At 47.2% G+C, this 24,401-nt stretch overlaps 2 protein-coding genes across 2 annotated transcripts in view; both read left to right on the top strand.

Moving 5' to 3' along the window:
- ATP11C (ATPase phospholipid transporting 11C (ATP11C blood group)) overlaps positions 1-9,470 on the top strand; it is a 54,891-nt gene extending 45,421 nt beyond the window's left edge. Inside the window, exons 25-29 of the mRNA XM_086470672.1 lie at positions 216-351; positions 2,150-2,215; positions 3,031-3,134; positions 4,543-4,696; positions 9,354-9,470. Coding sequence (XP_086326798.1) covers positions 216-351; positions 2,150-2,215; positions 3,031-3,134; positions 4,543-4,696; positions 9,354-9,470 — 577 coding nt within the window. The remainder of the gene's footprint in view (positions 1-215; positions 352-2,149; positions 2,216-3,030; positions 3,135-4,542; positions 4,697-9,353) is intronic.
- An 8,624-nt stretch (positions 9,471-18,094) lies between these two features.
- Positions 18,095-24,401, top strand: part of MCF2 (MCF.2 cell line derived transforming sequence) — a 58,105-nt gene continuing 51,798 nt past the window's right edge. Inside the window, exon 1 of the mRNA XM_086470510.1 lies at positions 18,095-18,215. Within this exon, the coding sequence (XP_086326636.1) occupies positions 18,158-18,215 (58 nt within the window). The 5' untranslated portion in view covers positions 18,095-18,157. The remainder of the gene's footprint in view (positions 18,216-24,401) is intronic.

Here is a 24,401-nt window from a genome sequence, read left to right as displayed (position 1 = left end):
GATTAATATGCTGGACCTCTTATGATTCTCATGACCAGCAGCTGCATATGGCAAATGTTGTTTGTCCTGTACGCTGGCAGATACTTATGTGTGTTACCTCCTTGTCTCTTGCAGCTAAGGCTTGCTCCAAAGCCCGCGGATCCACCTGGCTGCAAGGGGCTTTGCAGCACATCCTAAGCATGATGGTATGTTCTTGTTACTCTGTCTCTTGGCAGGAAGGTTTCAGATAATGCAATGCTGCAGTGGAGGCCGTTCCTGTACTGGACCTTTCTGGGCGCCTTTGAAGGACTCGTGTTTTTCTTTGGGGTTTATTTTCTTTTTCAAAATTCATCGTTGGAAGATAACGGAAAGGTAATGCCACCAAAAAAAGAAAGAGAAAGATGAGTGTTTCTTTTGTGCGCTGCCTCTTTTATACGCTTGGCAGGGAATATCTACACGCTTAATCTGTGCAGTGTGTCTCGAGTCTTGTCTGAGGGTGTAGCCTTGCTTATGGTGTGATTCTGCAGCAAATGCTTGAAATAAAACATTTTCCAGATCGCCATGGAAACAGGGCAGAGCTGGTTATACTTGATAGGTAAAATAACTAGTCTTACACACAGCTTTATTCCAACCTGGTGAGAGTTGCACAGCGCTTTTCCACTTTTCTGCATGGTCCCAGGCACTGGCCCAGGGCAGGAGCAGTGTCCATCCTTCCCACCAGCGTGCCACATGAAATTCAGCACATGTTTATCAGGTTACAAGCAAGTAGAGTAGCCCACCTTGATTAGATGCGCAGGGCTGCTTGCATGCTGCGTCTGCTCCGGGGCGTGATTTCAGCCGCCCTCCTCCCTTCACAGTAGGGAAGGCTGATGCTGGGGTTTTGCTACCGTTTCAAAGCCAGCATAAGTTAGCACCGCTGTCGGAATGAGCAGGCTGTTCTTCTCCCTGCTGTCTGCTTGCTCTTGCCTCTTGTGTCGGGACAAGCTCTTGCATTGCCACGTGAGCAAAGGTGTGGGAGCTGCTCTGGGTTAACTCGCACAGAAAGGCGGGGGGGGAAAAGAAGACTGGAATTTTTTTTTTCTTTTTGCTGGTTAACTGAGTACAGAGCAAAGCTTTAGTGCAGCGCAGCTGCCAAGCGTGGTGGCAGGACCCTTTCCTCAAGGGGGTATGCAGCGTGTTATCAGGTCTCAGCTGATGGAAAACTCCTTTACACCGTCACTTGTGACCCTTGAAAATACCTTCGTTTTTTAGCAGCTAACACTTGGAGAAAAGCGGATGAAATTTATGTGTGTATATGCGTACGTTGCATCGTTGCCAACGTTTATGGCCCCAGCTATATGTAGTCAAGCTGCTGTATTGTAGATTCAGTGCTTTTCTGTGTTTATAGCCATTCTGGTTATATTTGGGTAAAACGCGAAGCACTGATATGTTCTGCAAATGCCCTCAGAGACCAAGTCTATGTGGCACTAAAATAAGATCTGTGGTGATGTCCTGTTTTGTAAACACTTATGCCTGTAAGAACTGCTACCAGCAATTGTTCATAATATCCATGTATGTTTGATTGACTCCTTTTTCGCTCCTATTGACTTTAATTTTTTTGCATTTTTTGAAAACTTTTACATTTCACTTTCTGTTTTAATGTATGCATTCAGATCTTGACAGCCTTTGGTAAGCATCCCTCCCATTCATTGCCATCATTTGGATTTATATACAGTATCTGCTTTTCTTTGTTGTGCGTAGTCACTAGTATCCACAAACCAAACCAGATGGAAAAATACCCATTGGTGCATTCTGCAAATGGGACTAAAACGAGATGATGAGCAGAGGTGTTGCGAGAAAGCAGAAACTGAGTAAAATACCAAGAAATCGTGAAATACAGGTGGTCCAATGACTTCTATCCTCAATCGACATTGCTGTTAGTAGGAGGTTGTACCTGTCACTGTCCCAACTCTGGGTCACTTGTCTGTGTGGCACTGCATGGCACAGGGTAGCGTAGCGGGCGGCGAGTCGTGCGGGGCACCTGGCGCCTCTCCGAGCATCAATCCCCCATAGCAGTTGCTCCATCCCGTCCTTCCCCTCCAGTCCCTGCTTGCACCCCTGTCCTCGTTGTTTCTGTGCCTCTCCAAGGAGATGGACCGAGACACCTGTGGCAATGTAATGTGTTTTTCAGGTTTTTGGGAACTGGACCTTTGGGACGATTGTTTTCACCGTGCTGGTGTTCACCGTCACTCTGAAGGTTAGAATCTTCCTTTTTCAGACACTTATTGCAGTCATTTTCCAATGCACGTGTATGTGCTGTAAAATTGTATGGTAAATGCATTGAAGATTAATCTTCTATGAATATGTTTCCCATGATGCTTAAATCTTCCCTTCTTTCATAGAGGCAGAACTTGCTTATTGACCATTGTCCTTTGTGTAGTCTGTGGCCTGTATTCCTGGGCTGTGCTGGTCTATAAGTGTTTGTGTTTTGGTTAAATTATTTTTCTGGTTTTTGCCCTCTTCTGAGAACTCCAGTTGGTTGTGGTTGACTTTTCCCCATCCTTTCACCCCTTGGTGTTCAGTGCTAGCAAGAGGAGAGGTGCAATAGAGAACTTGGATTTGTCCATCTTGTTTCAGACATGGCTAAGCACTGGAGGGATCACAAAAGCACATCTGTCTAATGATAATAGGAAATCTGCTTTGTTTCACAAAGCTTTCCAGAACAAACAGTTTGCATAAAACCCTACAAAAGGTCTTTTATGTTTGCTTCAGGACAGCAGGTGGTGGCAGGAGGCAATTACACTCCCTGTAACCTCTCCTGTAGCATCAGTGGTTGCATCAAATTTATTCTATTAAAAAGTGTCAGTTACAATTAGAAACTCACTATTTCCCTGTTGACATTGTGCCAAGCTGTAGGTATCGAAAATATTTTCCCTGGTGCACATATGCAGAGAGGTAGCTGTTTGGAGAACCTGCAGCCTTACTGGGAAACTGGTCTAAAATTTCATATGAATACAGTCAAATACACTCTGCATCTAATGCCTGTTCTGTCTTGTTTTTTTATTCACACAGCTAGCGTTAGATACCCGATTCTGGACGTGGATGAACCACTTTGTGATTTGGGGCTCCCTTGCCTTCTATGTGTTTTTCTCATTCTTTTGGGGAGGAGTCATTTGGCAAGTATCTTTTCTTCTTTCCATTGTGCTTTCTTCGGGCAATGCCCAGCTCTGGCTTTGCAGGGGATGTGGCTGCAGCATCCCCTTGTTTGGGCTGTCTGGAGATTGACAGATGGCGTGGTGTGTGCAACCATGCTCCTTTCTCTACTGGGGCAGCAAGGGATGATACCTCCATCCAACACCTGCTAAAACCCAGGGCTGGAAGAGGGCTGTTGCGTGATGACATGTGTTGAAGGAGGTCTGTCAGCCTACCAAAGGGATAGCCTGGAAAGAGATAATGCCCTCATCACCATCCAGGTGCTTGGCTTTGGCAAGAGGTAGTTTGCTTTTCTCCCCACAGGGTCATTTATGGTGCTTGAGGCCCTTGTCTTCATTGGGAGGTTCTAGGGTAAATATTTCAGGATCTGTTAGTGCATGTGGATGGGAAAGAAAGGACAAATTGTTGGTGGAAGGAGACTCAGTGATAAGGAAGGAAAGAACAGATGAGGAAATGCAGAGCGAGAGGACCTGGCACTCTGGGGCAGCTTAAGAGGGAGAAATAATCAGGAGAGGGTGCAGATCCTGCTGCTGAAATCCTGGATCTGAGTGGGAGAAGAAAATCTTACTGATTTGAGTGCAACCAGGATTTTGCAAAACCAGGCAAGCAATAGTCTAGCTCATATTATTCATTTTCTATTTCCTGTGCTGGAGTAGATGTTCATGTTGACATTCACAGTATCTCCCATTTTCCACCTTTGCTTTCCTGTGAGATAATGCCATGGGCTATTGGCTAGATCCTTGACCCAGCAGCCTGCTGATAAAGATGTGGAACAAATATTTTAATTTGGGGTCACGAACTTTGTTTAACTCTTCAGCGTTCCTAACCAGGAGATTCAGATCCATGATCTAGCCAGACACTAAGTGACAACTGCTTTGGGATCCTTGTCACCAGTTGGTTACGAAGCATTTTTCACAAGATTCTGTCACTTCCCCTCCGTCATCAAGGCAGGGAGGAAGAGGCAAATAACCTGTTAGGACTGAGAGTCTATGGATTTCCACTGCAAATACAAACCAGAAGCTATAGTAAAGTCCAAAACTGAAATGAAATTATCTGGTTTTTGAAAAGGTGAATAATTCATCTTTCATTGATAGTAGCAAAATTCAAACCCCTCCCCATCCCAAAATGAAACAGATGTGGAAGATGCAAAATACATGATGTAAGGTGACAGGACAGTCCTCCAGAACTAGCGCAATTGAAGGCAGGAGGTGCATTGGCAGAAGGATGGACACTGTTTCTGTGCAGGCTGTATCCATCTCCATCTGAAAGGGAGGCATTGCTGCTAATAGTTTGATCTGAGTCTGTCTTTGATTCTGACCTTTTTGGGGAATTTGTGTTAACCAGAATTTATTTGTATCCTTTCTTTTTCAGGCCTTTCTTGAAGCAGCAAAGAATGTATTTTGTATTTGCCCATATGCTGACTTCTGTTTCCACTTGGCTGGCAATAATTCTCCTGATCTTTATCAGCCTTTTCCCAGAAATTCTTCTAATAGTTTTAAAAAATATAAAAGAGAAGAGTCATCAGGTAAGGAACAAGATGATCTATCGCACAGTATTTTTAGGCATCTCTTACTTTTAAGCACTAGATGAACCTGTAAGAGTGCTGTATACCACTCACGTCTCGAGGAACACTTTCTAGAGTCTCATCTTGCTCTTTCACATGCCAGAAATATCAAGAAGCTCATCTAAAAATACTGCCTAGATTGGTAGCAAGGAAAGACTCAGCCCGTGCCTTTCCTTAGTTGTTTTTACTGGATGGAAACCTGCCATCTCTTACAAAAGTACATTAACCCCTTTCCAACCTGAACTGATCATCAAACCCACCATATTGTGTCCTGAAAAAAAGCTATTTGTTTTTATGTCAAAGAACACACTCACGATGTTCCACTTGGGTATGTCCTCAGCTGCTAGTGCAGGGGGAACAGGGGCAGGGCTTGCCCCATGTGCCCACCCTCACTTAACCAAGGGCTCATACTGTGGCATTAGCCTGCAGTGTCTAGCCCTTCTCAAAAGTGGCTTGGTTCCTTAACAGTTTTCCTCAGCTGCTGAAGAGGAGGGCTCGTTTTGGAAGTGTAAACCATCTCCTGAAAGTTTTCTTTGTCACTTCTGCAAGCGGTGAATGCCAGCACTGCCAGGCTCACAACTCTCACTGTGCTGAGACCCCCCGCGCCCCTTGCTCTCTGCTTGCCCAGGGGTGCCAAACATCCCCACAGCACTGTCACCCCGGCTGCGCCTCCGCTGCTCCCTGCGCCTCCCCTCCCTCCTGCAGCCCCTCTCTTTCCCCCTGCAACATCAGCAAGTCCTGCCTGGGGTCAGCACACTGCGTATTGCCGGTGGCCCTGGCCTCTTGCCATCAGGTTTCCATGTGCTTAGGCAGTGGTAGGGCATAGCCAAAGGGAAACGGGCCAGCCCTGCTGGTGTGGGGTCACCCCCTGCCAACACCCAGCAGATCCTGGCAGCCTGGGTTTGGCCAGGGTGGCTCCCCAGCGGGTGGCTGGAGCCAGCCATCACTCTGCTGGGCTGCAGGATTTGGCTAGCGCAGAGGTGGCAGTGTGCAGAGGTGGCTTCTGCCCTGCCAGCCATGCCGCAGACTAGCACTGTGGTACTGGCAGACTGGTGCCCAGCTGGTCTGACTGTGCCCCCAGGAAACTGTGGTTTGAGCTTCCAAATACTGAGATTCAAAACAGGCTTCTCTCCTTTAAGCTCTTATATTGCATGAGGTTTCAGTGCACTTTCCTCCCCTGGGATAACTTGTTATCTTTGGTCTTTACTTAAAAATCATTATTATCTCAGTAAAAAAAAAAAAAATATAGATTTCTAATTAAGTAAATGTTTTCCTCTCCCATAACATTTGAAGTACAAGTCTGGCACAGTATGAAATGAAGTAAAACATGTATCTGGAAGATGAACCCCCCAACTATTAAAGTTGAAAGCAGTAGGTAAAAGAAATGTGGTTGAATTCTTTGAAGCTCCATGTAATTTCTTCCAGTTAAGTATGATTTAATAGTTTGTAGCTTGACACCCCTATTGAATAGGCTGGGAGTGAGTTGCTCTCAGCTGTGGACATAGTATAGTTCAAGGACAGTGACCTGGGAGTTTCTGAGCCCCAGCTCAACTCACCTGAGAAGTGACCCATTTTTGCCTTCAGTTGTTGGCCAGCAGATCCATTCCCCTGTGCAATACTTGCTTTCAAGAGTGCTTTTTGTGTGTTATAAAAAAGGCTCTTGTGAAATCATTTAGCAAAGCAAAGTGTCAACTAGAAAAGTCTCTATATGTGTGCAGCCCAAACTAAACACAGGCTGAGCCATATTTAAATGTACATTTTGAGTAAGAGCTTTATACAATGCCTGAAGCAGATATCAGCTCTAGATGTCAGTGTCAGCAGTCAGGCACCAAAGTCAGTCACCTAATTTGTAAAGTCATGTAAGACCAGGTGGGTGATTTCAAATGAAGACCCTTTTTGAAAATCCTGACCTTAACATTTGAAAAAAATAAACATCAGTTTCCTCATGGGAAAATTACATGAAAAATGAGAGTAGAGATGTTATTCAGATGCTTGAACCCCCAGCTTGACAGCTGAGGGTCCGCTCTGGGAGGGGAGGATGGACTGAGGCCAGGTCAATGGGGGTTTGCCCGTGACTTCAATGGGACCGGGTTTCACCCCTGAGTTCCCTATAACACGATACATCAGCTCTGCTTAGTCTTTATTCAGTTTTCTGTGTGGAAATGTTTTGGTTTGGTGTTTGTTTGGTTTTTTTTTTAACTGCAAGGCACATTTGTGTTTTCCTTGGTTTCTGCCTTTCTCTTTCTTGTACTGCAAGTTTCTGTCTTTTGTGCTGTTGTGAACTAGGTAACGAAGCGCCTTCCTTCCTCAGGAACATCCACTATCTTCATGCTTTCTCAAACTTCCAGCAATCACAGCTTTTCTTGGAGTGAATAAGGTGATTTCCTTTCTGAGTCACTATTTGTTGCTTGCTCTACTGCTTTTTTTCTCCTTCGAATGCATAACTCCTGAAAACGCCTGTTTAGGTTTGTTCACCCAGCAAAACCCTGGCTTTGTTCCTCTCCTCTTGCTTTAATTTAAATCTCTTGCTTAAATATTTCATCTGTCTCTTCCTCTTTAGTCTCCTGCTGCACCTCAGGGGGGTGAGCTGGTTGTGCTCAGGATGTCCGAGTGGGGTGGACACGGCTGATGCTAGTTACACTCTCCTTCCCCGCTGTAGCTTTGTGTGTTAGTGGACTAGATAAAAACTTCTCTAAAGTGTGGGATAATGTGGACTCAATTTTGATTTTGCCAAGTCATCCAGAGAACACAGCTCAGGCTTTTTTGGTCTAGGAGGAGCTCCCCAAGTGCCCGTCTCGCCTAGTCCGTCCCACTTGTTAGCGCTACCGTTACTGTTTGTACAAGTGAATAAGCCACTGTGCTCAGCCCTCTCAGCAAGGGGTAGTTTTGGACTTGCTGACTGTGGGGATGGCGAGGCTACCCCACAGCAAAGCGCCTTGAAAACATGTCCCTAGTGTTTGGTTTCACTGCAGATCTCCGGTGTTACTTGCTATTTTAAAAATAACAGTCATGAGGAGATCGAGGATGATTTCCTCCTCCCTCAGAAGCACTTGCAGCATAAATCCCCAAGCCTGAAGTTAACCAGTTCAGGAAGCAGGGCTAGTTTCTGAATACCCCCTGTGCCTCTTGCACTGCAAAACCCAGCCAGGATTAATCATGGTTGTATTTAGGGAGTGTGTATTGCTACATCCTTTATGATCTAGGTTAGCTGTAAAAGATGCATGTCTGTCTTACATTGTTCGACCATTAGGCAGGGGCAAGTGTCGCGTGTGCTATAAGTCTCTTTGCCTCGCTGTTGCAGAGCAGCAGGAAGGCACCTGATTCATTGTCGGCCAGACCTTCTATCAGACCACTTCTTTTAAGAACGTTCTCAGATGAGTCTAATGTGTTGTAACAGGTACCCTGATGGAAAGAGTTGGGATGGTTTTAAAAGGCATCCATTAACCAAATCAAATAAACTAAGGTTCTTGTAATCCTCTTGACTATCGGTGCGGGGCACCTGTCCTTGTGGAATGGAGATGCAATGCTTGGGATGCATTTTAATATGGAGCCATCGTCCTATCCAACCCCTTCAGAATCCCATACGTGTACAGATCCTCTCAAACAGAAATATTTTGAAGTATGCAAACAAATCTTTCAATATCACTGATATTTTAATCTAATATTAACAGAAAATTTAACCTGAGAATGCAGTCAGTGATCATGCTAACAGTGGTTCTAAAAGCTAACACTGATGTATTTACAGTGAAGTATTCAAATCTCAGCTATTAAAATGATTCCGGTATTGCATCTGAATTGTACCAAAATCCCTTTTTCTAGGGTGCATGCTGTTCTGTCAGATAGAAATAAGTTCATTTTAATTTGTCTGCGTAGATTGAAACTAAACGTGTATACTTGTCTGTGTGTGTCAGCATACGGTACGGCAGGCATATCTCCGTGTCTGTATGTGTGTACACACACAGAGAGCGTCCTAGTGCAAGTGTACTTGATTTTAAACAACATAGTAGGCTGATAGCAGAGTAAAAAAGTAAAAGTGCCCAATTGAATTCACAAATTTACTTTTAGTGAGATGTTACATAGCTGTGTGGTGTCCACTGCAAACATAAAACTGCAAGTTTTCTGCAAATCTCTCCTACCTTTGTACCCACACCTCCTTCTGAAGAAATCAGTTTAATCAGAATGGCAGGTCCAGCAGCCAGGCTTGCCAGACCTCCAGCGTATCTGGCATAAATCCAGGTTTCTGCTTGCCTGGGCATTGCTGTTGAGCTGAGTGGCCGTTCCTTCCCTGCAGACGTTAGGTGGTGCTCTCCGCTACCATATACTGGTTCAGACTGGTGTGGGAGGTGGCTGGACTGGGGCAGAGTGGGAGCCGCAGGGGACAGCAAGGCAGATGCCACTTCTAGATTTTATATGGCATTTTGCAGATTGTGCAAATTAATTTACCATCTTCTGATTTGTTCCTTGGTTGTGAATGAAATTTGGCACTTTTATCATGGTCTAATTATTCTTCTTCTCCTATAAAATGTTAAGTATTTTTTTAAAAAATAGAGAAAAAAAGCTTTATGAGTTTGGGAATAACAATTGCAATACATGAGCATTTTCCCTCTGATTTTTGCAGACCGGCCCCTTTGATCTGCCTATGTTAATCTCATACAAACGTATAGAGAATGGTTATGTGAAGACTGAAGATGCTGTTACTAATTTGGCAGAAAGATATCCTCTCAGGATACTTTAAAGTGCTCCATACAAACACTGCATATTGTCATGCTGTAGGAAAAAACCATGGTTTTAACCTAACAGTTCTCTTTAATATTGCCAAGTACAGTAAGCAGCCATGCTGATAAAGCAGTAGCCAGGACACTGGCCCCACAGTACTCGCTTGTCTTTGGGCTTGTGGCTTCCCCACCCCCCCAAAAAAAAAAATTCTGTCAAATTCTACATCATCGGAGGCTGGGAAAGCATCTTTAGGAGTTAATCCAAAACAGCATGAATTGAAGCGCAAGAGAGCAATGCCAGCCCCATTTCACACGGGGGCTTCCTCTGCCTGCTGCAGATCTGCCCAAGAGCAGCAGAGAGCTGCTGAAGTCTCTTGCTGTGCCTGACCAAAGAAGTAGCACAGACTTTAAACCCAATAACAGCCCCCTCCAGCTCCCCGAAGGCGCCGGGGAAAGCCTGCTCCTCTCATGCAGAAGCTGGATGCAGCCCTGCGAGCCTCTCACCTGGTGCTGGGGCTGTGACCCCTCAGCGGGGTGTTGCCCCCTCCCAGCAGTGGGTTGCCAGATGCACGGGGCAGAAATACTTGAAAATTCGGGAGAAATCTTCGCCAACGGTGCAAAGCGTTCAGTCACCTCCGGGTACGGCTGGAAGCGGGCTGTGGTCCATCCGCAGCGGAAGTATCCGTGTGGAATCCCATGGTGCTGGGAAGTGCCTGAGCATCCTCCCGCAGCCAGTTTATTGCTGATGGGTTTATTCCTGATGGAGGGTGAAGAAAAGGTCATTTTCCTTCGTGTTGTGGCTGTTCGTGGTGGAAGGAAGCTTTCATGGGGGAGGATAGAATCTCAAAAGTTGGGCTGTGCCAGACTTTCAGCCGTTTCGCCCAGGCTGCTGTGGTTGTGCTTACGTTACTGCACTGTGCAGTTGCTTCAACACTTTAAAGGCAGGAGTGACAGTGCAGTCCTCGGGTGATCCCAGGGACATGGCATGTGCCCGTAAACCTGCAGGCATATAAAACTGCATCTTGAGTTATTTGCACTAAGAAAAAAAGAAGCCGGTTTAAAAATGAAAGGAATACATGAACCTGATTTCATTTTACACTTTATTTGTTTTTTAACTTGGCATGTTCTTTTTAAATCTACCTGTGCCATGGTCATGGGAACTTTTCTCTTTAGGTTGTGCACAGCAGAGGTGAGATGCCTGACTTGATTTTTTTTCTTTTCTCTGATACTTCATATGTGGAAAAAGCAGCTTTCTTGTTGCATCAAGTCACAAGCAGTGATGGAGCACCCTGCGTGCCACCACCGTTTGGTGTGAAGGTCCCCCCTCGTGCTGACTGCCCCTGGCCCCGGTGCTCTGCAGAGCAGTGCAGAGGAACTACTGTGAGAAGCGTTCCAGTCTCATTTCAGAAGTAACAAGCTCCACGCTTGAGCCTTGTCACTTACATGTAAAGAAACAACACTTTGGGACTAGATGGAACATTCCTGTCATGAAATTTTGCTAATGGCGGACTATTTAGTTTCAGAAGAATGAAGTCTTGCTCTCTGGCTGCACCCCTGAGTGGTCTTTGACTGATGGAAGCAGGATGTGGATCGGCTGCAGGCAAATTCCAGCGTGCATCATAAGGACTTTGTAATAGGCTTTACCTGAGTGAAAAAGGGGTGTGCACAGTCCCTATGCCCGTGGCTGCTCTTGTGTCACCCAGTGTGGGAGGGGACATATGGACAGGACCACTGTATTATACACGCTGCACTGGCCTCAACGCTAGTGGTGTTCATTAGCAACCGCGGCTCGACTCCTGCTGCATGCAAGTAAGGAGCTGCACTTCCGGCATGTGTCCCATGGGCAAAGCTTTTAAAGCTTCTTTTCTTCTTTTTTTTCCTTTTCCTGGTTCATTTCACAGACCTAGAATTCGACTTGCAGACCTTGTCCCATTCTCAACTTTTCTTGCTAAAATGTGGTGCCTACAGATCATGTATGCGATGAATACAATGAAGATACGCTCTATATGCCAAATCTAACCTTTCTTCTTAAATATACAGTTGCTGACTTGTGTTTACATAACCTTTAAACTGTGGGCGCTGAAATGCCTAATTCCTGTGATTCAAAACCATTCCAAGCCCGAATGGTCCCAAGCCTGACACCTTGCTTCTCTGTTTGTTTTGTGTCATACTCTACTCGTAGGGTCAAAGTCTGTTTCCGTGAAATTCAACTGGAGGTTTTGCTGGTGATGTTAGCGGGAACAGAGCAAAGCTTGCCATGTATGTGTGAACTGTCTGAATAAAGCCACTTAAACGGGCTAATTTCTGCGGCCTAATTTAAGACTGAGCCTTCTAAGAACCAAATCTTTCTCTTCCCGTTTCCAAGTGTCCTGTCTCAGGATGGAGCAAGCCATTGCAATAGCTGTATGTTCAAACCCGAGGCACACATGCTGAAAAGCGGGTTGGAATTAATGTGAAATATCTTGAATAGCAGCTCTTTTGGGGAAAATGCAGGTTTTCTTAGGCTTGGATTTTCAGCTAGTGCCCAGGTGAAGTGCCAAGGATGCCAGGACAGCCGGGCTGCCCTGGACCTGCAGAAGAGCTGATCCTTGTCATTCAGCAATTGTGAAGAAGTGAAATTCCTGTTGCTGTGGATGACTTGTGAAATCAGGGGAAGCAGGGGACCCCTTTGGGGGTTAGAGAAGGGAAGAAAAAGTGGTGATAGTAATTGTGAGGTATAAGCCAGCAGGATGCTGAAGTGGCCATAATCCAGCAGCGATGCTGTGGTTGTTGTTCGTGTACTATAATACAGGCTGCACTGTTACAGTGCTCATTAATGAGCTAAAGGGTCAGTACAGGCTCATCGGTGGACAAACTTGAAGGAAAAAAGGCTGGGTTTTTTTCCTAATAATTCGTTGAAGTTTAATCACTGGCTAGTGACGCTGAAAGATAAGAAAAGCAATTAAGATTTCCTCTAAAACTGTTGATAATGGAGGAACTTGGTGTATTCATAGCTACTTTTCAAAAACTAATCCTAATTGTTACGAGTATTATAAATGACTTGGAATTGAATAAAAGCTTAAAATTGAATTTGTATACACACAGTTGGAAAAACTTACCTAATACTGCACCATTTATCCAATTTCCCAGCTATGGATTATTTTTTAAATCCATGTAGTATATAGAAAGTGTAAATTATATACAGGTAATGACAAAATACATTTTCAGCTTCTTGCAAAGAGAAAGGACTGCAACCTTACATTTTTTCACTTAAATGCAATTTTATACATTTACGTTGCTTTATATAAAGGAAATTGAATGTGAATGTTACCTTTTATGAATGCAACTTGCTCTTTTTTCATTACAGAAACTTTTGTTTGAAGTAATCAATAAACTTTGGTATGTTGTTCTGATTAATATATATTTGTCGTCTGTCTTGTCTCCTTGGATGCTCCTAGGCAATAGTTTGTAATGTGGGCTTTTCCAAGGCAGTCCTAGGGCAACCATCGGCATTTCACTGGGGGGTAGATGGTGCCAGCGAGGCCATACTTGGCTCTCTGATGAGGAGCAGCGTTTACCTAGGGAAACTGGTTGCTTCTTGTATATTTTTATTTTGCCAGGAAGGTATTAGCAATTCTGCTGGTAACAGCTGCTGCATATGGCCAGCCTGTGTGCTCTAAACCCCCTTCCCTCAAAAATAATGTCAAATTAAGAAAGTGAGTCCTGAGAATTAAGTGAATAAATTGATTTAACTTTGTAGAAAATGTTAACTCGGAGCTTTAGCTGACCTTTAGGAGCTGGGTAAAAAAATAAATGCAGGTCCATGTGCCTGACTTCGATATGTGCACAAAAACGTTTTCTTAATGCTGTGCACTGGTTCTATGCGTTGTGGCTACCTGTAATAAATGAGCATTTTTTTTAGTTCAAAGACTAGAAGCACACAAATGATGATTCTGTGGTTTGTAAAGTGCCTGGAGCTGGTGAAGTTCAGGCCAGATATTTGCATGGATGGAATTCCAGCGAGGCAATGGAACTGTTAAAGCAAGACTCACAGTGTTTGTATAATACACAAGAAAAATACATAGACTTATTTATTTATTTTTTAGGACATTGGTTTTATTCAAACTGAAATGTTTGTAATGAAAAACTGACAGTTTGAAAAATGCTGTTTTGGCTGCTTTGATTCCTCCAGCTCCCATCAGCCACCGGCGGACAGATGGCTATGCTATTTAAAACAAACTATAACCTTTAAGAAGCAGCTTGTACTATTGGAAACCAGATACACGCATTGAGAATCTTAATATCCTGAGTGAGTGATAGTGAAAATCATCTGAAGAGCTGGAAAGGGTTTTACTCCGAGCTGGCTACCCAGGCTGATAGGCCAAAAGTAGTAAATGTAAGCGATAGGAGATGGCCATGGGTCACCAGGTATTTCAGAAAGCGCCAAATTAGCATTTAAAACACCTATGTAACCCTTCATATTAGAAAGGGGAAGCAATGTCACTTTGTAACGTGGTTTTTAACGAGGACAGCAATTTTTGTAAAGGTCAGGCTGTTGGCGTGAGGGCTCTTGGCATGTGCAGGGGCCGTGGTGTCCCCGTCCCTCCCTGTTCCCCTGCAGCCGTTGCAGGAGATGGGTCCACGGCGTCCTCACTACTGGCATTGGGGTTGGCTGCTTAAATCTTTGCATGTCTGCGGATAACCGGCTAAGCTGGAAAATACGCTGTGGCCTGGAGAAAGGGCGTGTGTGCACCTGTGTGTGTGTGTTCCCTTCCAAAACTGGGGGTTGTAGCAATAAATAAGGCAGATCTGACTGACGCAGAGAAAAAATGAAAGTAGGAGAGTGGAGGCCTTTCTCTTTTTCACATGGACATAGCAGGTGACATAAAATCCTGGTCCTGATCAAATCAGTGGAGGCTTAACTGGCTTCAGTGGGGCCAGGATTTCTGCTACGCTGTGGAGGCTCTGCTCCTCTTGGACCAGCTTGGAAAAACCCTGCGCTGGGTGGTACCCCAGGATTGGGGGTGATGCTGCCTCATGCACATGAAATCCTCCTAAAAACCCAGTCTATAAAAACCAACCAGAGCTTAATTACTCTGCTGCACAAGTACTTTGATGTCGCTATGCTTATTCCAGAGGTGAGCAATTCCCTTCAACATCAGCTTGACTCCCAACTATGTTTAGCCAGCTCTGTTTTTCCAGTTCTCAGCACCACCCTAAAAAAACTTAAAGTCCTTCTGTCCCGTTTTGCCCGTTGGAGTTTGGGGATGAAAGACGAAGCGGCTGTTCCCCATTGCAGCTGGGGCTCAGGGGCTAAGCAGGGGCCACGGAGCAGACGTGCAGGTGAGGAGAGGATCACTGGAGGAATTGCCTGTGAAAGCAGATGGGGCTAACGTGATGGAGTGGGACAAAGGTGTTTGCAGCAGCCTCCCAGGTGGTGTAGCAGGAAAAATGGGATTTGGCCAAGCCAGGGAAAAGCATGGCAACAATTCAGCCCTGGAGTTATGAGAGTGGGGCTGCATCTTGGAGAAATTATCTGGCACCCGCAGGACTGCGTGTGAGAGCTGGGATAAAGGACTGAATTGAGGGTGACAAGTTAAATTTCCCTGTTTAACCAGGAACTTTTTTCTCCAGTAACTGATGGGATGGACTGAGCTGATGGTGACAGCTGGGCTTTTATCCAGGCACTTTCAGAAGCCTCTAACCGAGCGATGTCTCTAAGTGATGCGGTGGGGCTGGAGCAGCTGCAACCAGACTCACTGCTCGGCCCTTGCTTTCTGCACAATCCACGATGAAATATGAAAGCAGCAGCTTTTGGAAGTTTCAGAACTGAAACCTAAATTTTCTCCAAATTATAGCAAAAACACGTGCTGGGGAGAAATAGCTGATAGAATTATTCAGATCAGTCTCAAAAGGTGATAGCGTCACTGTGAGGCCTCAGATGCCTGTGGCTGCCTAAAATGGAGGATTCCTGTTTGACTAAACAGGTATTTTTGAAGGGTGATTTCTCAAAACCAAATAATTGCACCAGTCAGCCTTTGTCTGGAAAAAAAAAAAAAAAAGGTTTTTAATTTTTCCAGCCTCTGATCTTGAATGAATGAAATTAGTAGGAATTCTCCCTACACCTTCTCCCTAAGATTTAAGGATAAGGAGTTGCACCCACACGAAATAAAACTGCAAACAGAGGTGCTGCAGGTGCTGGCAAGATTTTCCCCAGCTCTCTGAAGGGGCTCTTTACCTTTGTGCACAAATGTTGACCTGCCATGCTCAGAGTGCTGAATGTTGTTACGGGGCCCGAATGGGAAATCCCTGAAAAAGAAATACCATGTTTCTGGCTGTCATTGCTTCCTTTGTCTCCTTGTTCCTTGATCAAGGTCAGGCTTGATAGGGCTCGGAGCAACCTGACCTAGTTAGACATGTCCCTGCTTACTACAGGGGGGTTGGACTAGATGGCCTTTAGAGGTCCCTTCCAACCCAGTACATTCTGTGATTCTGTGATTCCTTCTGTCTCAGCTTATCATTCCTTGGGCAGGCAGAGAGTAACGCTGGTCTCTGGAGGAGACAGACATGCCAAGTAGCTTCTGTCAGTGTAAAATACAAGAAGCTGAATGGTGGCTCTGCTGAACGCGTTGCTGGAATAGCTGGGTCTTTATCGTGAAATGCCCGAAAGGAAGAACTGTAAGGAGCCAGGTTTCCAAAACAAGAATCTTTGTGGCCATACAAGCTTGTAAGGGAATTATGGTAAGAGAAAACCATAACCAATTGCCCTTCAGTTTGAGCAAACACAGCTTTTCCATGCTGAGAGCTGGCTGGTGTTGTGCCAGCTGAACTGGCTGGAGGAGGTGCAGCGTTGGGATGTGCAGGATTCCAGCTGGCACCCTCCACAGTGGTCCAGCCTAGCCCACTGGGTGCATTAACTGCAAAGACCTGATCGAGATCCAGTCTTAATCATTCTGTCTCCTGTTCAGAGGGCCAGAAATGGATTGATTGCCAAACCTCAGGGATAACATAGCTGTACCTTCTACTGGCTAGCTTTATTTTCCCCAAAGTTGGAGCTAGAAGTGGGTATGTATCACTCAGCGGTGGTGAGTCCCAGTTACAGCAGGGCATCCTCTGTGTAGCTGGAGAAATAAAAAAGAGACTTTCAGCACTTGTATGGGCCTCATTTCTGTATGAGTTATTGCAGTTTAAGGAAAATAGCATTCTGCGATAAGAATACAGGAGGAATGCAGCGTGGCTGTCTGTCCATGCTTGTAGCCTTGCATATGGCTATTTTATAACCACGTTTTATTGCTGATTTTTTGATGAGTAACTGCACATGAACTCTCCTTGTCGCACAAGACATGCTTTATGACCAGACAGAAAATTGTCTATTCAATGGCTAAGTTAGGGACAATCTGCTGTGTTGCAAACAAGAGGCCCTGACTGAACGGGTGTTTTTCCTTGAAAAATTCTGTATCAGTGTAAGAGACATGGTCTACCAAAAGACGATGTTTTTCATACTACCTTTGTTAGACCTTGGGTCCTAAATTAATAGCCCCGACTGCTGAAGTGTTGGAAAAAGGCTGCTATTATAGTGAGGAGCGTAATTAAAAGGTTGTTTTGGAAAAACGGGAACATCCACTTCTCTGTGCTGCCTTCCTGAGCAGCTCAGACTCCTGCTGAGAATGAGCTGGGATCGTTTGAACCTCAGCATCAGGGAACTAAAGCTGATGGGTCAGGCTGGCAGTGTGCTTAGAGCTCTGGCCAGCTTTGGCTATAGCGTGGCTTACTGTAGGTCTTATACACTGTTCAGGGAATTTGCTAGAATGCTGCTGCTTGCAGAGGCTGAAAATGCTTTTTACATTTTATTTTTTTTGTCTTAGAGAAATGCTATAGGCCCTAAGGTGTGGAGCAGCTCCAGCTGCAGGGTGGTGTGCTGGGGGACACTGGAGAGTAGCAGTAAATCCAAAAAAAAAAAAAAAAAAAAAAAAGGTGAGAAAAAGGAAAAAGGGGGGGGAAAAAAGGGGGGGGGAAAAAGGGGGAAATAGGGGGGAAAAAGTGGAAAAAAAGAAAAAAGGAAAAATGCAAAAAAGGGGGGAAATAAAAAAGTGGGGAAAAGAAAAAAGGGGAACATGAAAAAAGGGAGGGGAAATGAAAAAAGGGGGGGGGAAATGAAAAAAGGAGGGAAAGAGAAAAAAGGGGGGGGAAGGGGGGAAAAAAGGAAAAAAGGGGAAACAGAGGAAAAAGGGGGAAAGGGGAAAAAAGGGGGGGGGGGAAGGAAAAAAGGGGGGGGAAGGGAAAAAAAAGAAAAAAAGGAGGAAAGGGGGGAAAAGAAAAAAATGGGGGGAAGGGAAAAAAGGAAAAAAGGCAGGGTAAAAAGGGAAAAAAGGGAAAAGGGGGGGGGGGGGAAGGGAAGAAAAAAAAGGAAAAAAAAAGGCGGGGGAGGAGGCAAAAAAAGGCGCAAAGGCCGAGCGCGCCCCGGGCAGGAGGCGGCGCTGCCAGCGGGGCCGCGGCGCGGGCAGCGGGCGGCCGCCGGGGCGGCGCGGGGGGCGGGCGCGGGGCGGGCGGAGGCGGCGGCGGCGGCCGCTTCCCTCGGCCCCGCCTCGGCGGCCGCGCGGGCCCGGGGCGGCGGCGGCGGAGCGCTGCCGGCGGCGGAGCGCTGCCGCGGGGCATGGCCCTGGCCCCGGCCCCGGCCCCGGCCCCGGCCCCGGCCGGACCCCCGCCGGGGGGCACCTCGGCGGGGGAGATGGAGGGCTACTACTGCCTGCTGCGTGCCGCCGCGCTGCTGGAGGCCGCCGCCGCCGGTGAGTGCCGGGGGCTGCCGGACCCCCGGGGGCCGGGGCGGGTGTCACAGGTGTCCGGGGCGGCGGGGGCCGCCGGGGACCTCGCAGGTCCGGCGTGGGTGGCGGAGGTCTTTCCCTCCGGGGAAGGAGCGTGGCTGCCGGTTCGCCAGGGTGGAGGGAGCGCGGGGGTGCCCGGCTCCTCACCGGGGGCACCCGGCTCTGAGGTGAGGAGTCGGGATGCGAAGGCAAGGCGGGCACGTTTGTTGGTCCTCGGGTCCGCCCGCCTGGGGAACCTCCGGGCGCGTTTGTGGCACGGGGGTTGTTGAGGACTTTGGGTGTTACTTGCTTCGATGGATTGCAAGATCGGCGTAGAATGGTCTCGTTTTGTAAGGGGAAGCTATGCTGCTGACATGTCCTTCTCGTTACTGGAATGCATTGTGCAAATGCTCACCTTCGGTGAGGAGAAGGATGTTTGCTAGAGCTGGTCACCTGCTCAGATTCCCCGTGGCCAAAAGTAAAGAAGTCTTCCCTGGGAAGTTGCATCTTAGCCTGATGACTGTGGTGTGCCCTTGCCCAGTTTCTGAAGTAGAAAAGCAGTAGATGTGTGTAAAGTGTGTGTCTCTAATACACCCGCTCTTCCCTCCCCCATTCCTTGGTCTTTAAACACTTCTTAATCCCAGGCTGCGTTGGGGATGGCACAGGGTTGTAATGATGTTGCAGTGGTTGTGTGGCTGCACACCCTTAATGTGAGAAGCAAATGCAATCTGATCCCTTGCCCGCAGGCTCTAAGCTGCTCTTGTGCCTCAACATGTTTCCTTTGGTGGACAATGATTTGCTCCTAAACTTATTTTGTTTTCTTGTGGGGAGAACAGGGTTTTTTTGCAGAAAGGTCTTTCATAATCCAGGAGAGGTAGTGGCATTTTGGGTGACTCCCACCTCACCGAAGGATGCGTGCCTCATCAGGAGGCGAAGGCATTCATCGTTCCTCATTTGTTCACAGCTGGCAGAGCACTCGGAGCCGTGCCAGGCGCAAAAAAGACACACTGGGCACAAAAAAGACACACTGACCACAAAAAAGACACACTGACCCCAAAAAAGCTTCCAATCTAATTCCAGTTTCCTTGATCTGTTTGCAAAGCACAGTTTGGGATGCGGGAGGAATTTCTCAGGGAGTAAGTTACAGGTGAGGACTTTATCAATGTGTCAGCTGCCCCTCGGGAGCTGCTTGCATACGTGCTCTCCTGGGGTGATGCCCACCACAGCACTTTCCCCTCGGCTGTGGGCTGTCCTGCCTGCCGGACCTGTGCTGACCTCTTTGTTTTCCTGCACCCTGCAAATGGGGTAGGAAGAACGTAGGCAGGGATGATCACGATCAGTTAGCAAAGGATGCTACGTGAACGGATGTGATTAAAAAAGTCTGGTCCTCCTTGCGCTGGTGTCGGCAATGAAACACCCACATGGCTTGAACAGGAGCTGGGTGACACAGGGATGGGGACACAGATGGTGGATGTTTTCTGTGAGCAATGTAACGGAAACCAGGTGAAAGTGGGTAGTGGGTTTCTTGTGAGCTCTTGGCACATGACCTTTGTATAATGCTCATACAAAATCAAAATATCTCCACAAAGGCACGCTTGTGTGGTTATAGCTGCAGGATCTGGACGCATGATTTGGCATCTACATAGATTCTTAAAATGAGATATTGAAAAATATACAAAGTTGAGTAAGGTTCCACAAATCATGAGATTAAAAATAAATCTGAAGGTTTTTTGCCTCATCGCCGAGTTCTGAGTTCAGCCTGATCTGGGACCATGTTTTAACAATTTCTCTTCATGCATCAGTACTGGAAACTTGTTGGTCGTTTCTAGTAGAAGGTGATGTTTCCCTCGTTATCTACCTTACAGTGAGACGGAAGCCTATATACATCCCAAGCATTTTACAGCCATTCACTTCTCCGAAATGGCTCAGGCTCCCTCAGAGAACTGCAGGAGTATGGGGCCAGCAGCCTCTGAAAGCTGTGTGCCACTTTGGGTGGACCATGGAGTAGTCTGGGAGCAGTCAGTAGTACGTGGGACGTGCTTCCTCTCCCTACATCACATTTGCTACAACTGCAGTTTAATGGTTTATCATTCATTTACAAGGACAAAAGTGAAGTGACAGCAGGGCTGTGTGGGAGGGAAGAAACTGAAGTGTAAAATGTGGTGGGGGAAAGAAAGAGTCTTCCAAAGCGCTGTCTTTGCCACCGAACTGAAGGATGCTTGGAGACACGGAGCTTCCCCCATGTGCCTGGAGAAGGGGAGTTCAGCTCTCGGATATTGCTGCTGGTCCTGCTTGTGGTAGGAGCCTTTTGTTAAAGTCACTTTTGGCAGGTAGGACTTGCAAGGAAATTCCGGAGCCACAAACCAGGCGAGTGCCCTCAGCCTTGTCCTGCAAACGGGCAACTTTGTGCCGACTGACACATGTTGCTGTGACGGTGGTCATTTCGGCACGGGTGACGAGCACAGCTCAGGTCCCGTGCTCTTCAACTTGCTCTGCTGCCAAAGCCTCAATCATCTCATCTGCCAGCTTCCCTAACACAGTAAAATTGAAGGCCATTGCAAAACTGGGGACAGGAGCGTGAGGAGCTGTGGTGGAACTGGCTGGGTGGGACTGCCATGTCTTCTGAATCCCTTTTCCTTCCAGGTGATGCTAGACTTGGCTTTACAGCGGGGCTGAGTCAGGAGCTCCTGGGGCAGAGTTATTCCCTGGGAACCCGCTCCGGCTGAGCCACCTGAGAGGTGCAATTATCCATCTGCTGCTCCTGGGTGACTGTCCAAGGGCTGGGTGGTAGACAGGCAGCGAGCGCCAGCGACACCCACTCCTCACTTGGCTTTCCATGCCACTGACCTGCTCCTGCTGCTGGAGAGCAGTTAGCTGGATTTGGAGATGTGCTGGCGAATGCCAGAAATGAGCATTTCCGTTTTCAATTCAGGAAAAATTGGTTTTAGTTTTGCTCACTTTGCAGCAGAGTTTCCAGGTGATGCCATTGTGGGAACCTGGCTATGCGATTTAGTTTCCTGGCTACTTGTGCTATGAAAGCAAATAAGTTGTTCCAGTGACTTCAGTGAACTGAATTCCGGGTTCCTAGGTAGGTAATGGTGCCCAAGGATTTACTGCTGTTATATCTCCCAGGAGTTACTTTGTGCACAAAGCTGGAATTTGGCTTGGAAAAACCAATGCTGGCATGGTATTGAATGATGATGGGAAAGTTATTGATGTGCGTATGTTTATATTTGGCTTTGGAAGTCTTTTGTGCTGAATGGGCTCTGGTTTGGAGACTGATCTTGGCTGGGAAAGTGCGTACTGGTAGCAGATGCCAAACTCACCTTCCCCTGCACAGCTGGCAAACGTGCCCTGGTGCTGGTGTGCAAACACTGTGAACACTTTCCTGAGTCTCCCCTAAGGGAGGAGTGACTGAAATTGGGAAGAGGAGAAAATCAAAAGTACATTAAATCTCCTAAGTATTATTAGAAATGCAAGAAACTAGATTTTCTCAACTCCCACACTGCGTTTGAATCCACAAGGGTGGGTGTTGAGAAACTTTTATTACATTTCTTGCAATAGATTTAAATTCATGTATAGTTGAGCTGGCTTATATCTTTCCCCATTTTGGCTTAATTTGGGGTGATATGAGAAGACAGTTTTTTTGATTGGACGTGAAAATGTCAGAGCATCCAGTATTTTGTTCCTTCGCATTGGCGGATTAGCCACAGCGATAACAGGAGATAACACGTAAGCCATATTGCCATTTAGTTTACTTTTGATTTGCCTTTTCTGAGCAAAGCTTCCACAGTTTGCCAGCTGTTAAATCTAAATTGGAAGAGATTCCACCCCTCCAAACTGTGGTCCGCAGCGCACAGGGGCACCCCGGATCTTTTAACCTCCCCATAGCATCCTCCTCCTTGCTGGCAGCATGGCTCAGCCCTGGCTCCTGGGGACCCTTCTGTTCATTCCAGCTCCCAAAATTGTGTCGGAGGATGGCATTCCCATGAATGTGGGATCCTTAGATGGCTGCACCTTGTTCTACTGGCAGCCATGGCCCGTGGTCAGCAGGAATGAGGTTTTGCCGGTTTTGTGTGTGAGCGAGCAGCCACAGCTGTGCCATGCCGGTGCCCTCGGCGCTCTTTTGCCGCTGGTGTTTCCCCAGCAGCGGTTGCTGGAGGGATGCCTGGAAGCAAGAGACTCCTGCCCTGGGGCTCACAGGCTCGGCCACGGGGCCTGATCCAGGATCGCTCTGGGCACACCTGGATGCGGTGCCATCTGGTCCCTCTTCGGCCATGCGGATCAGCTCCTATTGTAAGGTGGTGTTTCAGCTGGTCCCGTGAGGACATTCCTCTGTTCAGCCGGCACACTGCCTGGATGATGGTCCACAAGCCCGGACTGTGCTGAGTTAACATTTTCTCCCTATTTCTTATCTTTTTTTTTTTCTTTCACAGCATCTTCTTTTGCATTTTGACTCTTATCCTCAGTGTATATAAATGTAAGCCTTTTGAAAAGGTCATTCTAGTTTTCAGAAGCTTTGCTTTTTTATTTTTTTGCTGTATGGTTTCTTAGCTGAGCACACTCCCAGATTTGGGTGATGGGGATGTGTGCCTGCGCTGAAGCATCGACTGCAGATACGCCCCGGAAGGCCTCAGCAGAGAAGCCACTAGGTCAGAAGAGAGGACCATCTGGTGCCATATCCTGCCTCCTACGCTGTGCCGGAGTGGGTGCTTGGGGAGAAGTAAAAGAAAGGTTGCAAACAGAGTGAGCCTTTCCTTAAAATATCCTCCCCAGTCTGACAAAGGATAATTTAAGGAGTCCTTGAACCTGCTGTGGTGACCAGCCCAACACGCCTAGTAATGGACTAACCCTCCTGGGGCTTTCTGCAGCCTTTTTGAATCCCTGAGTGGTTTTGATGTGTTTCTGCCTGATGTGACTGCCTCGATTTCCCTTCTGTGCCATGAGGTGATGCTGCTGGTTCAGTTTAGATCATGTTTGCTGGGGCATGCTCACATGCAGACAGTTACTGCAACGATTCGGGAAGAAGGGTCTGCGTTTGTGCCCCTGCGGCCATGGAGGGTGGTGGCTGTCCTGTGCAGGGCATGGTTTTGCAGGGGCCCAGTCCCTTTGAAATGGTGGTGTGGCGGCTACTGCCGTGCGTCTGTCCCCTCTGGCTCTGAAGGAGGTATTTGCTGCTGACCTGCCTCCGTAGCAAGCTCTCCAAGGGCCACCAGTGCCTGGCTGCCAGCATCCCTGGGCTCCTGGCAGCTCCTGGGATGACCCCACTGCCACCTGTAGCCTGGGGACCAGGGTGTGCTGCCAGCACCTGGACTACTGGTTCCCTCTAAATACACCCTGTCCATCCACGGCTCCCACCACGTTCCTGGGGTGCAGCTCTCCGCACGGCTCTGCCATCCCTTGTCCCCCGTATTGTGCTGACACTCTTCCCAGGAAATGTTTGAGGTGGCAGCGCAGCCACCCTGTAGAAGTGGGTTTTGAAAGTGCCTCTGTTGAGTCGAGGATTTACCGAAAGATTCACCTGTGGCAGGTGGAGGTTTGCTATCAGGCTATTGACAGAACTGGCTCAGGAGCCCCATCATCTTCCTCAGGATCAATGCATCACATCCTCCAGAAAAACAGGCATTTATAAACCGTATCTAATTGCTAATCTCTCCCTCCAAATGAAAACCTGGTTTCGACTGGCTGTAGTTAGGAATCAGGTGCCTGCAGGCTGAGCCTAGGGCTCAGGGGGATGCAGATGCTCCCGTGCAGCCCCTGGCTGCAGTGGGGTGTGAGCTGTCCCTGCAGGCAGCAGGGGACAAAGGGGCTTGCAGCAGTCGAGGCTATTGAAGCTTTCAGCCATAAATATTTTAATGGGTCTTTTGTGTCGCTCGCTTGGCATGGGGAATGGCTGCACCACCTGGAGTTACAAACTGTTGAATGTGTCAGGTTTTAGTGCAGCAACAGAAGTTGTTGTTCTCACACTGACATGGCTGAAGGTGAATTTGCTCCACGTGGCTTCCCTTGACAGCAACAGGATCTCGTCTTTGCAACAGGTACCCCCAGTGACAAGAGTGTATATGAGTCCGGGCAGGAAGCGTGAGCAGCTGAATGTGGTTTTGGTGCATATGAGGTGTGTGCAGCTCAGAGTTTCTATTAGAAATAACTCATGATTACATATCTAGCTTC

This window comes from Leptosomus discolor, chromosome 9 (genome assembly GCF_034619465.1).
Source record: "Leptosomus discolor isolate bLepDis1 chromosome 9, bLepDis1.hap2, whole genome shotgun sequence".
In the NCBI taxonomy this organism is placed as follows: Eukaryota; Metazoa; Chordata; class Aves; order Leptosomiformes; family Leptosomidae; genus Leptosomus; species Leptosomus discolor.
The sequence above is the reverse complement of the archived record's forward strand: the minus strand, read 5'-3'. Positions and strand labels throughout refer to the sequence as shown.